The 16,148-nt window shown below is 49.0% G+C and overlaps 3 protein-coding genes across 6 annotated transcripts; all 3 read left to right on the top strand.

Annotated features, from left to right (window-relative positions):
• Positions 1 to 658: 658 nt before the first annotated feature.
• On the top strand, positions 659 to 7,132 carry LOC113202497 (vitellogenin-1). The gene is made up of 4 exons (XM_026416747.2): positions 659 to 792; positions 903 to 3,856; positions 3,934 to 5,965; positions 6,046 to 7,132. Exons 1-4 carry the CDS (start codon positions 759 to 761, stop codon positions 7,068 to 7,070), a joined length of 6,045 nt encoding a protein of 2,014 aa, XP_026272532.2. The 5' UTR covers positions 659 to 758; the 3' UTR covers positions 7,071 to 7,132.
• A 1,019-nt stretch (positions 7,133 to 8,151) lies between these two features.
• Positions 8,152 to 13,166, top strand: LOC113202545 (sialin). Of its 4 annotated transcripts, none has more exons than XM_052273729.1 (12): positions 8,495 to 8,515; positions 8,743 to 8,917; positions 9,178 to 9,314; positions 9,402 to 9,621; positions 9,731 to 9,967; positions 10,040 to 10,205; positions 10,315 to 10,445; positions 10,545 to 10,668; positions 10,789 to 10,919; positions 11,028 to 11,170; positions 11,246 to 11,366; positions 11,444 to 13,166. In XM_052273729.1, exons 3-12 carry the CDS (start codon positions 9,190 to 9,192, stop codon positions 11,627 to 11,629), a joined length of 1,584 nt encoding a protein of 527 aa, XP_052129689.1. In that variant the 5' UTR covers positions 8,495 to 8,515; positions 8,743 to 8,917; positions 9,178 to 9,189; the 3' UTR covers positions 11,630 to 13,166. The 4 variants fall into 4 exon arrangements, with proteins under 4 accessions (XP_026272601.1, XP_052129689.1, XP_026272600.1 ...); XM_026416815.2 differs by lacking the exon at positions 8,495 to 8,515 and adding an exon at positions 8,651 to 8,667; XM_052273730.1 differs by lacking the exon at positions 8,495 to 8,515 and adding an exon at positions 8,653 to 8,667 and having other exon boundaries at positions 9,426 to 9,621.
• A 199-nt stretch (positions 13,167 to 13,365) lies between these two features.
• Positions 13,366 to 15,941, top strand: LOC113202549 (uncharacterized). Its single transcript, XM_026416822.2, has 7 exons — positions 13,366 to 13,732; positions 14,191 to 14,281; positions 14,371 to 14,535; positions 14,615 to 14,736; positions 14,820 to 14,909; positions 14,990 to 15,153; positions 15,250 to 15,941. Exons 1-7 carry the CDS (start codon positions 13,569 to 13,571, stop codon positions 15,255 to 15,257), a joined length of 804 nt encoding a protein of 267 aa, XP_026272607.1. The 5' UTR covers positions 13,366 to 13,568; the 3' UTR covers positions 15,258 to 15,941.
• Positions 15,942 to 16,148: the final 207 nt, after the last annotated feature.

The raw sequence follows: 16,148 nt of genomic DNA, 5'->3' as shown, positions 1-16,148 counted from the left end.
AAAATAATTAAACCATCGGGATTTCTATGGAATTTCAAATCTCGATGCTATTGCTTCTTTCGCAAAGCTATAACTTAGGACTCTCACTCTCGTATCTTTTAAAATCCAATTCTGAAAACTAGTGTCATTTATTATTTTTCCAGCGCAATAAGTCAAAAGTTTACGGAAAGACTTACGGTCTATCTGTAACTTAAGAATACGGTTTGTTCCGTGTGGTTTCCGTAGAAAATACGGTATGAGCATGTTACATTCCTGGCAAAAAAATTCTTGACAATTCCATTGAAAATTCCGTGGAAATTTCTTAAAGTAATACAGAAATTTTCACTGAAGCGGGCATAATGACGTGACCATTATCGGACTACGGTGAAACATTTTTCACTCATATGGATAATAAGTTTCGGATACAAAACTTCTGCCCTGCTGCTGTTTCGGGGAGCTATCGGATTCTGCAGCCCACGGCCACGCGCCTCGCGACGCCCGGTGCTGAGTCCGCCGGTGGCTGACCCGGGGTCATGCTGCCCGCCTCGCAAGGGTAGTGCTGAGCCGTAGTGCTGAGTCTGCCGGTGGCTGACTCGGGGTCACAAGCTGCCCGTCGCGAGGTTTGGTTCTGAGCCTTGATGACGAGTCTGCTGACCCCGAGGTCATGTTGCCCCCTCTCTCGGCGCCCTTCCACTAAATCGACACTTTTTTCGTATATAAACCCCGGTCGGTGCTCAGTTCGGTACGTTGGACGGTGCCAAGCATCCCACAACGCCAAGATGATGTGGAAGTCCCTCATCCTGTGCTGCCTTGGTAAGTAGACCAAATTGTACTCTCGGGCCTGTTTCCTCCCCATCGAATCGTATAAGCCATAGTGCTTTGCTCGGCTCTGAAATGACACTTTTCCCGCCTTCCGTTTGCAGTGGCCGCCGCCGCCTCTTCCGAGCATGGCTGGAAGACCGGCTCCGAGTACAAGTACCAGGTGCGCGGTCGCACTCTGACCGCCCTCCACCAGGTCTCCAACCAGTACGCTGGTGTCCTCATGAAGGCCCAGCTGTCTGTGCAGCCCAAGTCTGAGAACGTCCTCATCGCCAAGGTCTCCAACGCCGAATACGCCAAGATCAACGAGCAGCTGCCCGCCGGCTGGGGTACTCCCATCCCCACCAGCAAGCTGAGCTACCACCAGCTCCCCGTCAGCAGCAAGCCCTTCGAGATCAAGCTCAAGAACGGTATCGTTGATGAGCTGATCGTCAGCAAGAACATCCCTACCTGGGAGGTGAACATGCTCAAGGGTATTGCCAGCCAGCTCCAGATCGACACTCAGGCTGAGAACCTCATCAGCTCTCGCATCAACAACAAGCCCAGCCACGGCTCCCTCAATGGCGTCTACAAGACCATGGAGGACTCCGTCACCGGTGAGTGCGAGGTCATGTACGACATCAGCCCCCTGCCCCAGTACCAGCTCCAGAGCCGCCCCGAGCTCGCCCCCATGCCCCAGCTCCGCGGTGACGGTCAGCTGATCGACATCGTCAAGACCAAGAACTTCAGCCACTGCGAGCAGCGTCCCGGCTACCACTTTGGCCTCAACGCTTACACCGACGTCGAGCCCGCCTCCGCCAAGATGGGCGAGTTCATGGCCCGCTCCTCCGTCAGCCGCGTCGTCCTGTCCGGCAGCCTGAGCCGCTACACCATCCAGTCCTCCGTGACCACCAACAAGGTCATCCTCAGCCCCGTGCTGTACAACAACCAGAAGGGTATGGTCGTCTCCCGCATGAACCTCACCCTGGACTCCGTGCACTCCGCTTCCGGCTCCCCTCAGGGCCCCGCTAACCCCCGCAAGATCAAGGACCTCGTCTACGACTACAACAACCCCTTCTCCACCTCCAACAACGCTGACCTGAGCGACGAGTCCAGCAGCTCCTCCAGCAGCTCTTCCTCCTCCTCCTCCTCTTCCTCTTCCTCCAGCTCTTCCTCCAGCAGCGAGAGCCAGGAGCACCAGAAGAAGCAGCGCCGCAACGCTACCGACTCCAGCTCTTCCTCCAGCAGCTCTAGCTCCAGCTCCGACTCCAGCTCTGACTCCAGCTCTGACTCCAGCTCTTCCAGCTCTTCCAGCGAGAGCCAGGAGAACCAGCGCATGCAGTCCCAGGCTGCCAAGCGTTTCCGTCGCTCCCTGAAGAACCAGTCTGCCAGCTCCGCCCCTTCCAGCTCCATCTCTGACTCCAGCTCTTCCAGCTCTTCCAGCTCCTCCAGCTCTGACTCCAGCTCTTCCAGCTCTTCCAGCTCTTCCAGCTCCTCTGAGGAGTGCGGTAACAACACCATGAGCGGTTCCTCTGACTCCAGCTCTTCCAGCTCTTGCTCCGACTCCAGCTCCAGCGAGAGCAACGAGAGCGGCAAGCACCGCAATGCCCGCAGCAACCGCAACAACACCAGCGACAGCTCTTCCAGCTCCAGCTCTTCCAGCTCCTCCAGCTCTTCCAGCAGCTCTTCCTCCAGCTCCGACTCCGACAGCTCCGACTCCAGCTCTAGCAGCTCCACCAGCTCTAGCGAGGAGTGGTTCCAGTCCAAGCCCAAGATGAGCCAGCCCCCCAAGCACCCCATGCTCCCCTACTTCATCGGTTACCAGGGCAGCAACATCGCCGCCTCCAGCCAGGTTAACCCCGTCCACGCTGTCCAGAAGATCGCCCAGCAGATCGGTCAGGAGCTCCAGCACCCCAGCCAGATCCCCGAGAAGGCTACCCTCGCTAAGTTCGCCATCGTCGCCCGTCTGGTCCGCATCATGAACGAGAAGCAGATCGAGCAGGCCGCCCACGAGCTGTACGCCGCCCCCTCCAAGAGCGCCAGCCAGAGCGAGAGCGCCTCTGCCAAGTACTCCGCCTGGATCGCCTTCCGTGACGCCGTCGCCCAGGCCGGTACCGGCCCCGCCCTCAACAACATGAAGCAGTGGATCGAGAACCACAAGGTCCAGGGTGAGGAGGCCGCTGAGCTCCTCGCTGTCCTGCCCGAGACCGCCCGCACCCCCACCCGCGAGTACATGGACACCTTCTTCGCTCTGATCAAGAAGTCCGAGGTCCAGAAGCAGCAGTTCCTGAACACCTCTGCCATCCTCTCCTTCTCCAACCTGGTCCGCCGCGCCCAGGTCGACAACGCTACCGCCCACAACCGTTACCCCACCCACGTCTTCGGCCGCCTGAACCCCAAGAAGGCTTCCGCCGCTACCCGTGACTACATCCCCTACTTCGCCCAGCAGCTGAAGAGCGCCGTCCAGAACGGTGACAGCCACAAGGTCCAGGTCTACACCCGTGCCCTCGGCAACATCGCCCACCCTAAGATCCTCGCCGTCTTCGAGCCTTACCTCGAGGGCCAGAAGCCCGTCTCTACCTTCCAGCGCCTCCACATGGTTGTTGCCCTGAACAAGCTGGCCAAGATCTCCCCCAAGGTCGCCCGCCCCGTCCTGTTCCGCATCTACCAGAACACTGGTGACGCCGCCGAGATCCGCTCTGCCGCCGTCTTCCTGCTCATGAAGACCAACCCTCCCGCCAGCATGCTCCAGCGTATGGCTGAGTTCACCAACCAGGACAACAACAAGCAGGTTATCTCTGTCGTCAAGTCTGCCATCGAGTCTGCCGCCAACAAGCTGCAGTCCCAGGACAACCAGGAGCTGGCCGAGAACGCCCGCGCCGCCGTCGACATGCTGAACGCTACCCTCAACGGTGCCCAGTACTCCAAGGTCCAGCTCGCCAGCAACGACGTTGAGCAGATGAACCTTGCCTACCAGACCGCCTTCGCCACCATCGGTAGCGACGACAGCTTCATCCCCTCCGCCGCTTTCGTCAGCGCTCGCGCTAACCTCGGTGGCTTCCAGGCTAACTACCTCCGCGTAAGTGTTCAACTCTGCATACATAACAATAATTTTTCTTTAGACAGAACTTTTAACACTTGGTTTTCTTCCTCCAGGCCGGTGCCATGACCTCCAGCGTCAGCGACCTCCTGAACCTCCTCACCGAGCAGTTCCAGTGGAGCGCTTCCTCCAACAACCACAAGAGCCACAAGCAGTCCTCCTCCGCCAACTCCAACTCCAACTCTTGGAACGTCGAGCAGATCGCCAACATGCTCAACATCCAGGCCAACCAGTCCGAGCAGGTCGAGGCTAACTTCCTGATCAACGCTCTGTCCCAGCAGCGTTTCTTCACCCTGGACAACCACACCATCGAGCAGATCCCCGAGTTCGTCAAGCGCGCCGCCAACTCCCTCCGTTCCGGCGAGAACTTCAACTACACCAAGCTGTACAACCGTTACTCCCTGACCATGGGCTTCCCCACTGAGATGGGTCTGCCCCTCGTCTACACCCTGAAGGCCCCCACCGTCGTCTCTGTTGGTGGCGAGGCTCGCGTCCGCACCCAGCCCGACATGGCCAACGGCCCCAAGGACGCCGTTATGATCCCCAAGGCCGTCAACGCTTCCGCTGACGTCCACTTCATCTTCTCTACCCGCACCCAGGCCAAGATCGGTTTCGTCACCCCCTTCGACCACCAGCGCTACATCGCCGGTCTGGACAAGGATGTGCTCGTCAACCTGCCCATCCGCGCCAACATCGACCTCGACCTCGAGAACGCTGAGGTGCGCGTCAAGCTGCAGCCCATCAACGCCAACAAGGACGCCAAGATCGCCATGGTCCGCAGCCGCCCTTACACCGCCCAGCACAACATCCTGGACCTGACCCCCACCGAGCAGAAGCCCATCCACGTCCGCCCGGCCCAGCAGGCTAACTTCACTGTCGGCCAGGACATGACTGGTATGGCTTTCCGCGTCGACGCCGCCTGCGAGAACGACTTCGCCGACTTTGCCGCCATCTACAACCAGGCCAAGAACTACGACGGTATCTCCGCTCTTCTGTTCGCCAACGCCGAGCAGAACATCAAGGCCTACGAGTTCGCTCTGACCTACGACCACCAGAAGACCTCCGCCAAGTCCGTCACCCTGACCGCCTCCTACGACAACGACTCTGAGGACGAGTACTACGGTAACGACGCCCAGAGCAAGAAGGCCAAGCGCTCCAACAAGGACAACGACTCCAACGAGGACTCCAGCGCTGAGGGTAGCTCCAACCCCAGCAAGAACGCCGCCAACCCCACCAACACCAGCCCCAACAGCCAGAGCCGCCAGCAGCAGCTCCTGCGCCGCGCCGCCGCCGGCATCAAGGCCAGCAACGCCTCCGTCATCGACCTGTCCGCCCAGTTCAACGGCGAGCACAAGGCCTACTTCATCGCCACCGCCGCCTACGCCAACAGCCAGGTTGACGAGAAGGCCCGCGTCCTGGTCTACCTGCGCAAGGTCCCCGCCCGTTCCTCCGAGAACAACAAGGAGCAGCAGCTCGCCATGACCGCCTCCGCCAAGATGCCCAACGTGCCCGCCCTCAACTTCAAGAAGGCCCTGAACGCTGACCCCCAGAGCAAGATCCAGGCCCAGATCGCCTTCGGTGAGAAGCTCGACTCCTCTGCCTCCCAGATCAACGTCCAGGCCCAGATGAAGCAGAGCTCCGCCCGCCGCGAGTACGTCCGCCGCCAGCCCATCTCTCAGCTCTGCGAGCAGCAGATGGAGCACGGTAACAACTACCTGCCCGCCTGCCAGAACGCCACCCTCCAGGCCAACCTCATGGACCAGTACAACGTCAACGTCCAGTTCGAGAAGATCTCTCAGCGCGTCAAGAACGCCACCTACAAGGCCTACGCCGCCGCCCGTTACTTCGGCTGGCAGTACAACTCCGAGAACTTCGTCAACCCCAAGAACTCCCACAACAACAAGGTTGAGCTCCAGCTCCGCTTCGCCCCCAACCTGAAGTCCGCCAACCTGTCCATCGACGCTCCTTCCATGAGCGCTGAGTTCAACAACGTCCGCCTCAACCCCTGGATTTCCCGCGCTGCTGCCATCCACCCCATGTACCCCCAGTCCGGCATCGTTGCCTACAACGCTCTTCTTGGTGGTTTCCGTAAGTATCATGGCTGATACGCCTTCTCAAGTGAAGTGTTCGCTACTTTGGTCGCTAAACCAAATCTCTTCCTTTTCCAGCCATGTGCGTGGTTGACCGCTCCGCCGCCGCCACCTTCGACAACAAGACCTACCCCCTGAACCTCGGCAACAACTGGCACGTCATGATGCAGTCCGTCCCCAAGGAGGATGCTGACTCCAGCTCTTCCTCTTCCAGCCAGGAGGACGCCACCAACAACGTCGCCGTCCTTGTCCGTGACGCCAGCGGCTCCCACGACAAGAAGGAGCTCAAGATCGTCCTCGGCGACGATGTCATCGAGATGACCCCCAGCTCCAACGGCTACGCCAACATCAAGCAGAACGGCCACTCCGTCTCCTTCTCCAGCAACCAGGGTGCTCAGCTCCGCAACCAGCAGGGTGAGATCCTCGCCCAGCTGTACCCTCTTCCCTCCGGTGTCGTCCGCGTCTGGGCTCCCCAGCAGGAGCTCTCCATCATGTACGACGGTGAGCGCGTTGTCCTCTTCGTCAGCCAGTCCTACCGTGGTGAGGTCCGTGGTCTCTGCGGTACCTTCGACGGCGAGACCGCCACCGACTTCACCCTGCCCCGCAACTGCGTCCTGAAGAACGCTCAGCAGTTCGCCGCCTCCTGGGCCCTCTCCCCCTCCGGTGCCGTCAAGGAGCAGCAGCAGAAGGCCAACCAGGCCAAGTGCTTCTCCAAGACCATCCTGTACGGTGACGTCATCAGCGACAACGAGGCCGGCCGCTACCAGCCCCGTCACAGCCGCAGCTCCAGCAAGTCTCACAAGTCCAGCAGCTCCTCCCGCAAGTCCTCCCCCAAGACCGCCGCCGGTTGCACCAGCCACCGCGTCAAGGTCATCGAGCAGGACGGTCAGATCTGCTTCTCTCTGCGCCCCCAGCCCGCCTGCAACGCCCACTGCCAGCCCACCCAGAAGGTCGAGAAGAAGATCGACTTCCACTGCGTGTCTGACAGCTCCGCTTCCCGCCACTGGGCCCAGATGATCAAGAAGGGTGCCAACCCCGACTTCAGCCAGAAGGGCGCCAACAAGTCCCTGAAGGTCAACATCCCCGAGAGCTGCCGTGCCTAAGCTGTGCGCTTTCTGTCAATGTAGTCTGAGATGAATAAATGTCAGTGATGATTGCAAGCATACATTCCTCTCTCATTCCTCATTATTCCGCAAACAGTAGCGTCTGTATCATTTTCTAGCACATAACACGTTTACTCTGCTTGAAAGCACTTTCGTGGACGAAGCGGCGGTGACACCGTTTTTCTCAAAAGTGTGCTCCCCCCACAAATAAACCACAACGACCTTCTCCACACTCCGAGTAGAACGGATGAGCGCCGACGAGGTAGGCAACCCCTCGAGCCTGCAAGACCAGCAGGCCGGCGAGCTTGGGCGAGCTCGAGCAATCTGCGCACTGCATCGCGAGGGGTGCGTCCGACTGTGCCGAGTGGCAGAGGGTGGGTGGAACAAAGAGGGGAGGGATACTGACTACCACACTTTCGGGCGCAGCCCGGTAAGCGCTGCGGGAAACACTCAATCATGCCATAAAGTCCCCTGCGATAGCGAGACCCCGCCCCGGCGTTAAACGCAACAGCCCTGTGGCCGGCCAGTGGCCAGGCTGGCGACGGGGCAGATGTGAACGCCTTCGCCTTTCGTGCTGCACGCGGGGCTATAGCCACCGGGTGGACGAGGGGTGCGAGGGCGGGGAGGGAGGGGGGCGGGAAGGGATGGGGTGGCAACGCTGAGAGGCGAGGCTCGGCCCCAGCACCCTATCGCCTCAGCACGATCGCGGCGCTAAACAGGCTGGCCTAGACTGGCAATGACGTTTGTCAGCCTCTTGGCCACCATCCCCTCTATCGGGGCGAGCCGCCAGCCTTCCCTGCAGGTTCAAAACCACGCGCCGATGGGCGTGGGCAGGCCTGTAAACTCTGCCCTCATGTTTTAACCAAAACTTCCGTCGATTCATGCGCTCTTTGGCGCTTTAAGGGGTGGACTTCGGTCCTCAGGTGGCGGCGTTCGCGGGGACGGTTCCTAGCGCCCTCGCAGACTGTTTGCCCCGGGAAGCAACAAAATCGAAAAACACCATGCCTCCGGAGCGGCTGCCGCTAGCCCGAGCCGGGCGTTTGGCACCTGTCGCTGCATCGATCGCTCCCTCAGCGGGACGCAGAGCAGCGCCCCAGTCCCGAGCCTGTGCTTCCATCCGGCCGGACAGCTGTTGGCCTTATTGAGCTGCAGCACCCAGTGAGCGGCTGCCCTTGACGCACTGGTTGGGGGGAGCTCAGGTGCGTTATGTTATACCAGCGACCTGGTTGCTGGTTGAATGGCGTGAGTCCTCCGCGCGTAGCGATTGCAGGGGGCGACCGCGGGCGTGGGCTCAGGACTTTGCAACGGGGCTGCTTTGGGTTGGGGGCGCTGATTGTTGTTTGTCCCGGCAGCCCGCACTTACCACATGCAGTGTGGGGTAAACGTGCTTATCGGGCGCACCCTCGTCCCAACCAACGATCGAAGCGGCGCCCCGTCGTAGTCACGTCAGACTAACAAGCTCTGCATTTGAAAAACGCGCTTTTCTGGATTTCAACATTGACATCAACCCACGCTCAAAGACGTTGTCAAAATTTCACATATTGCTTGCCTTATTTGATTGTTTCTGGAAACTAAATTTCCAATTCTATCGGAAGAGGTGTGGTTGTATGAGTCATTTTAGAATTAGGTTGTATTTGAAGATCACTAAACACAATTAATTTCCACGCTACAGGTTGGTTAAGTTGGGTCCGTTGTTGATCGATCTGTCGACGTCAACGTCGACCTATCTGCAAAGCGTCTGCTGCTGCAGCAGACAACCCCAGCCAGACAACCATCTGTGTCCAGCTTTCGTTTATTTTGCAAAGTCCAGCCTCAGCAAGTTTTGGAGTTTATGACAGAGAGTGCTGGTAATGTTATATGAAGTCAATTATTAGTTCTTGTCATTTTGTGCTCTTGCCCTTTCACACCCTCCCGCGGTTGTGCAGCGTATGCTGGTGATGAGTGATCCAGCATCCTGCAACAGGGTTGTTTGGCTCCGGGTGGGACAGAGACAAATCGGCATATCTAGCCTGACAGAAAGACAACTTTTGTGATGTTGAAAACTCTAAGAACTGCATATGTGCTTAATAACAAGAGATGTAACAACACCTACCATTAATTGTTTCAGAACTTCCTGAAAATGACAGGCAAGCTTCTGGGACCAGGCTCTGGTTCAAAGCAAAAACCATCTTCTGATGCACAAAGCAGTGATGACGATGAAAGAACAATGCCTGAGGAAAAACTGTTGTTGAATGATCCCAAAAAGTAGGTTCTACCACCTTTGCCTACCAATTATTGTTTTTACTTTTAAAATTTGAGGGGGAATGGTTTATTTCAATAATGAATTTGAAGTTTGCATGTTTTCTCTGCACACAGTTTACAATCAAAGGGATGGTCTGGGTGGTATAAATGCCATCAACGACTCCCAAACTGGATGCCTCAGCGCTTTGTAATTTGTGTACTCGCTCACTTTGGATTTATATTCTTGTACATCATGCGAAGCAACATGAGTTTGGCAATTGTAAGAATGACAACGCCTTACTCACTTCTGGAAACGGATCACCTAATTAGTGTTCGTATAGAATTTTAAGTCTTTTTTGTTTGAAAAGGGTAGCAAATTGTTTTCGTACTTAAATAGTCAATGCAATGCGTTCTACTTACCATTAGTTTTTCTCTTATAGCAAGTTGACTATGATTGGTCAATGAAAGAACAAGGAATTATTTTGGGCTCATTTTTCTTTGGATACATACTGACACAAATACCAGGAGGCTACCTGGCTGTTAGATATGGAGGCCGTATGGTGTTTGGACTCGGTGTTGGTTTTGCAGCAATTTCTTCACTTCTGACCCCACTCTTTGGGCACTACCTTGGATTCTATGGCTTTGTGTTGGCAAGAGCTCTATGTGGGATATGTGAGGTAATACCAATGACTACGTCCTCATTACCTGCTCTAGTTCATGGTTAACTTTTTCTTCTTCTTCTCTTCTAGGGAGTGACATACCCTGCAATTCATGCAATGTGGAGTCATTGGGCGCCACCAAAAGAACGCACAACTCTTGTAAGTGGCGCATTTGCTGGTGCTTACTTGGGTGCGGCAATTTCTTTCACTGCAAGTAGTCGTGATGCGTCATGGGAATGGCTATTTCTGTCCGCTGGTAGGACCTCATTCACCACCATTCTAAATAAAAACAGTCATTAATTTTTTCCATGGAATAGCTCTTCTTTCTAAAAACTACATAGAATGTTTTTTATTTCGGCAAACAGGTCTCTACAGCTTTATATGGACTCTTCTCTGGTTTACGTGGGGTAATGAATACCCAGAAATTGATGAGGTAATCTCAGAATATGAATTAAATTACCTAACTGAGACGGTTGGAGCTCAGCAATATACTCAGGTAAGTAGTAAATAATTTTCATATTTTCCTTTCACTTTGTCTGTGTCTATGTATGTATATAGATTTGAATTAATTTAAAATTTGAACCTTGCTTTTCAGAACCCATCCATACCATGGATGAAAATATTGCTGTCATATAGAGTCTGGGCTATATGTGTGTGCCACTTTGCAGCAAATTGGGGTTTTTACACAATTCTAACAGAGCTTCCTACTTTCATGAGACGTGTGTACCTTTTACTTGTTATTATTTCTTTTTTGGTTTTGCATGATAAAATTTAAATGGTGTAGCTGGTAATATACTTTTATGAAATTGTTAAAACGTTTTCTTTCTAATGTTTTACAGATGCTCTACACTTTCACGAAGGTTCATTGGGTAATATTGCAGCCCTTCCTTTCCTAGGCATGGGAATCACTGCTGCTTTTGGAGGATATCTCGTTGATAACACTCTATTACGTTGTCTAAATGTAACCTATGTAAGTGTAGACATTCATGTTTTCCTCTGTATTCAGCCCTTCAGTCCTTGAGAACTTAACTTACCAGTACTTTAATCTAATGTATGCTTCATTTTTTTTAAATTTCAGACACGTAAGGTGACAATTGCACTCACATTCTTGGCGCAAATGATGTTCTTTTTCTATGCGGGGAAAGCCACAGAAGGATATGAATTTATGATATGCATTTGCGGTGCTTTGTTCTTTGGAGGATTATCCTGGGCTGGTTTTGGGTATGTAAGAAGTGTTGAGTTTTAATGTACCACCTGGTTTTTCATTTATTTTGGTGCTGACACTTTTGTTTTCAGTGCCAATCACCTTGATATTGCCCCAGACTATGCAAGCATTTTACTTGGTATTACAAATACAGCTGGGACCATACCAGGTATCATAAGCCCCATTGTTACTGGTTATCTTGTTGAAAATAAGGTAAGTTGGTTGACTTATGTGTGTTTCAGTTCCCTCAATAGGTAATATTTCATAACCAAAACATTTTCTTTCCCCAGGAGGAACTTGCTTCTTGGTCTCCCGTTTTTCTTCTTTCGGGATATGTGTATCTTGTAGCAGGAATTTACTATATTGTATTTGGCACGGGTGAGCGCCAAGACTGGGCAGATGCCAATGAGGCTGTAAAATTAAATTCTGAGAGGAAACAATCAAAAATTAATGATGTTGAGTCAGCATCAGATTAAATTTACATTTTTTTCTCAGCTGTGGTAAAACATTCTGCATTATTGTTGCAAATCTTTCAAAACTTGATCTGATCACAGCTGCTTTGCATAGTACAAACTAAAATGTTAAACTTCCAAATTGGTTGTGAAGGGTGTTGTCCTACAATAGTGTACCTTATTTCCTAGTCAAAGTATTTTTGTTTTAAAAAAATGTATTCTTGCAATACTTTTTCTTTTAATGTGCAATATGTTTTGTCAAGTATATATTTTATTTTGAATTAATTTTGTGAGTGAGATCTGTACTTTACCAAACAATGAATAATATGCTTGCATGCTTTGCATTTCGTTCTTGCTGTAGTAAAGGCATTTTTTGATCACTCGATCTTATCCATTATAATTGAAAGTATTTTCAATCTCTGTAAAGTGTGTAGATTATTTTTTGTGATGTGGGTGTTTGTGGATGTGTGTGTATGTTTTGTCATTGTAATTACCGGTAAGAATTGACTGGCAAATGGAGCAGAATGTTCCTCTTTGGAAAGAGACGGACTGATTAAAACAGTATTTAAATGTGAAATTTTGAGAGTAAAGTGACATGCAAGTTTAAGTTACCTAATGAATTCTATAATTTTTCTATTCTATATTTTTTAAGGATAAGTCCTATAAACTATGCTTCTGTACTTTAAGAACTTACAAGGGAGCAGATTGTAATGTTTGCTGTGTGCATAAACTTTTACTTAGACAACTGTACTGGTTTGCATTTAACTGTTTATTTTGTTATTCCTTATTTCTAATTTGTAACATATTTATGAACAGATTCTCTGGAAAATACCTGTTCTTCAAGAACTGCAAGGGAGCAGATTGTGATGTTTTACTGTGTTTGTAAATTTTACTTAAGTGGTGGTACAGTTTTCCATTTAACTGTGTATTTTGTTTTTTCTGATTTCTGACATATTCTTTGTAAGAGAAATTTTAAGGACTGAGATTTCATTGAATACATTAGCATATCTCAATGAAGCGGTAGTAAAGAAGGGTTAAATGTGTTCTTTTATTTCCTTTTACTCGGGACGTTTCTAGCAATCAAAGCGTACTGTGCTAAAGAGTAGTTTTTTGAAAAATGTAATCATTTTCTCTAGAACCAGGAAGAGTGTCATAGGCTCTTGAAGTTATTATGTAACTCTTTGCTGGTTGGTTTGATTGGCGTAAATGTCAGATAGCATTCAGTGGGGCAGAAATTTTACCCCTATGGTTTCACCCATTAAGTGTAAATGCACAACTGAACATGTTTGTGAAGTTCTTCATGAAGTACTACATCAACTAAAAGTATCTTTATATCAGAGCATCATAGGCTCTTGAAGTTATTGTGTTGCTCTTGATGTACTGATGAACCTGTAGTTTGTTGTTATACTTATTTTAATATTGTCTTTCTTATCTCTTTTTGTTGAATGTTTCGCGAAATTTAGAAGTTATTTTTCCTTCGATGTTTACAATATAGTTCTCCTCTACAAATTTCAAGCATGGAAAAACTTTGCATTTATTAAAGGCTTATAGATCCAGTCAATTCTGTACTCTTTTCAGCCCGTTCTTCAACTCGCTAGGTGAACGAAACGGTTGGTGCAAATCCTGCCAACTCCCAGTAAGGAATTGAAAAATGGTAGAGCCCCCCTCCGTCCCCCACACTCTTACAGATCTGTAGGCAACCAACGCACACGAGTGTGTCGCAACCTGGGAGTTGCCTACCACGCCAGGCGCCTCCGTTCCTCCCCCGAGCACAATAACAATAGGCTAACCTCTCTCTTTTTGACGTTTGATTGTTTGGTCGGAACCGTGCCGTGCAAGGTGCTTGTATCGGCTTGTATTTGCCCTCTATATTTTTTTGAATTGCTCTTTACATTGAAACTGGAATGTGAAATTAATTGAACCGAAGACTAGCACAGAATTGAGAAGTTTACAGCACATACCCATGATAATGGAAGCGTTGGGGCACAAAGGGTACCAGAAGTCAATATTACGAGACTGGGCCGGAGCAATTTCCGTTTGGGATGAAGCTATCAAAAGTTATCCGAAGGAAAGGAAATTTTACAATAACAGATCAAGATGTTATTTTTTAATGAATGACTACAAAAGGTATAATATCTTAACCTGCCTAACTCCTGACAACTACATCTTAACAGCCTTTCTCAGCCTACACTTCCTTTTCCTATGAAAATTTTTCTACGTGAAACAAGACACAAAAAATGTAACCAAGGAAGGAGATTTCATTTGTTCTGTTTTATATCAGCATTGTTCAGCCTTGTGTCTAGCGTCCAACAGAAGTGGGAACATTATTTTGATGTGTAACGCCGCCACATGGCACTTTTTTCCTAATTCCAAAATATTGCTAGCGCCATTCCAACGTTGCAAGCAACACTGATGCATTATGTTAACTCAGGGCCACTAATGGTAGCGAAACGCATTGTTTTAGGTCCCAAATAACAGCTACATCAATCATTACAATTTGAAAGTAATGTTCCAAACCCTGGTGTCAGATGGGTGATAGTTATCCTCTGCCTGTATTCTAATGAAAACATTTTACTGACTTTCAGGGCTTTAGCAGATGCAGAATACATGACCTCCCATTTTCCAGATTATGCTCGAGGTCATTTTCGACATGGGGAAATTCTTGCATCCATGGGTGTAAGTAGGGGCCTGAGGTCTTTTAGATTGTGGCTGTACATTCATTCTTTTGCTTAGTTCTTCAAATTTCTTACCATTTCAAATTACAGAAATTTAGAGAAGCTGAAAGATGTTTCCGTCGTGTAATAGAGTTGGACAACGCATGTCTGGATGCCGTTAATGAATTAAATGAAGTTCAAATTCAATACCTGTGTAGTCTTGGTTTTACTCGATATCAAGCTGGCAATGCAATATCAATGGCTAAGGATTTAGATGTAATCTATCTACCTGAATCTCATCTTGTTTTGTCTGTGGAAAAATACAATGTTTGATATCAATCTATTTTCTACATAGGAGGCGAAAAAGCTTTTACGAGAAGGTGCATTTCCAGAAGATGATGGTGAGGTGTATGAATCTGATGAAGATACTTCAGTACAGGTCCATCCTGTACCTGGCCATTACGATCCACTGGAAGAGTAAGTACAGAAACTAATATTCTACAATGATTTTCTATTATTTGGGAAGATTAATTTTAATTCAATGTTTTGTGATACTTTAGCCCAGACAATCCCAAAAAATGTTGTTCTATATGGGTTGGAAACATGAAGGAAAAAGTTAGTGATGACGATCTTAAAAAAATATTCTCTAAGTAAGTAATGATTTTTTTGTATTGTGACCTGCAGACATGTGGTGCATACTGAATAAATCTTTCTGAACACTTTGTTACAGATATGGAAAAGTTAAAAGTATCAAAGCTGACTTTTCCAAGTTTTTTGTATTTGTGAATTATGTTGATCCTGAAGGAGCTTCCAAAGCCATGCGCCAATTACAAGGACTAGATTTAGCAGGAAACAAGGGTATAAAAATACGTTACCCTGACAGAGCTATGACTGGTAAGCTTAGCGTCACACTTTCCCACTTTGGTTAGCCTTGAGTATAGAGGTGGTAAATACTTGATACTAATAAAGAATTTTCAATTCTCTACTCAGGTAAATGAGTTTATCTTCTTTTTGCCTCTGCTACCAAATCAGTGGTCAAGTGATAGTAAACAAAGCACCACTTTCCAATTTATTTCTCATTTCCTGTTGTGCATGGGCTGTTTCAGTTTTGGTATTTCTTTTTTACACAAGCCTCACATATTTTCTTTCTGAGTTTATTGTTGGATACATTTCTAGAAGTTTCAATTGTTCTTTTTTCCCTGCCAATTCATCAGTTGGTACATACTAATTCAATTTAAATCAAACTCATGGTTGGAACAGTTTGGAATGAATCTTTCTAGTAATCTTGAAAAACTATGGTCAAAATTTGTCATTAAATAGAACCACGATTACTTTGTTCGTTAATAATTAGTTGTATTGTATTCTTGTTTATGTTCTGAAACTTGCCAATCTACTTTGTCAGTAAGTTGATGATTATGACAGCTACTCTACTGTAACACTACCGTGTAAATCTATATTTTAAAAGATTTGATTGTCATTTTTGTGGGTTTTTTGTACTGATACGTTATTGCATATTTGTATGAAGACCCTGCTCTCTCATGTTTTATTTTAGCTATTTTTTATTTTTGACATATTTATCTGCTTATGAAGTGCCTTCGAAATCTCCAATTTTTGTAATAATAAGTATTTATTTATTTTGTCATATAGTGATATCAATAAACAGAATTATATTTATAGGGATAGTCTTTTGTTTGAGTTCATTATCATCCTTTCCAAGGTGTTTTCGTTGACCGCAAGTTTCCCCTGTGTTCTTGTGTAAGGGCCAAGCGACAAGGAAAACGAAAAAACATAATTAAAAGAGGCAATGATCCATCATCAGAACCCCAGAACCTTGAGAAAAGGCCCTTTCTCAAGCCAGAACCGGTTTGAACTACTGGAATTTAAAGCGC

Source organism: Frankliniella occidentalis, unplaced genomic scaffold, assembly GCF_000697945.3.
Source record: "Frankliniella occidentalis isolate FOCC.00 unplaced genomic scaffold, Focc_3.1 Scaffold296, whole genome shotgun sequence".
Lineage (NCBI taxonomy): Eukaryota > Metazoa > Arthropoda > Insecta > Thysanoptera > Thripidae > Frankliniella > Frankliniella occidentalis.
This window is presented reverse-complemented; position numbering and strand designations above follow the sequence as displayed.

Coding starts and splice junctions, on each gene's coding strand:
- LOC113202545 (XM_026416816.2), top strand. CDS start 9,190: ATGACAGGCAAGCTTCTGGGACCAGGCTCTGGTTCAAAGCAAAAACCA. Junction 9,315..9,401: donor TTGTTGAATGATCCCAAAAA/GTAGGTTCTACC, acceptor ATGAATTTGAAG/TTTGCATGTTTTCTCTGCAC. Junction 9,968..10,039: donor CTCTATGTGGGATATGTGAG/GTAATACCAATG, acceptor CTTCTCTTCTAG/GGAGTGACATACCCTGCAAT.
- LOC113202497 (XM_026416747.2), top strand. CDS start 759: ATGATGTGGAAGTCCCTCATCCTGTGCTGCCTTG. Junction 3,857..3,933: donor TCCAGGCTAACTACCTCCGC/GTAAGTGTTCAA, acceptor TTCTTCCTCCAG/GCCGGTGCCATGACCTCCAG. Junction 5,966..6,045: donor CGCTCTTCTTGGTGGTTTCC/GTAAGTATCATG, acceptor TTCCTTTTCCAG/CCATGTGCGTGGTTGACCGC.
- LOC113202549 (XM_026416822.2), top strand. CDS start 13,569: ATGATAATGGAAGCGTTGGGGCACAAAGGGTACCAGAAGTCAATATTA. Junction 14,282..14,370: donor AAATTCTTGCATCCATGGGT/GTAAGTAGGGGC, acceptor TTCAAATTACAG/AAATTTAGAGAAGCTGAAAG. Junction 14,737..14,819: donor CATTACGATCCACTGGAAGA/GTAAGTACAGAA, acceptor GTGATACTTTAG/CCCAGACAATCCCAAAAAAT.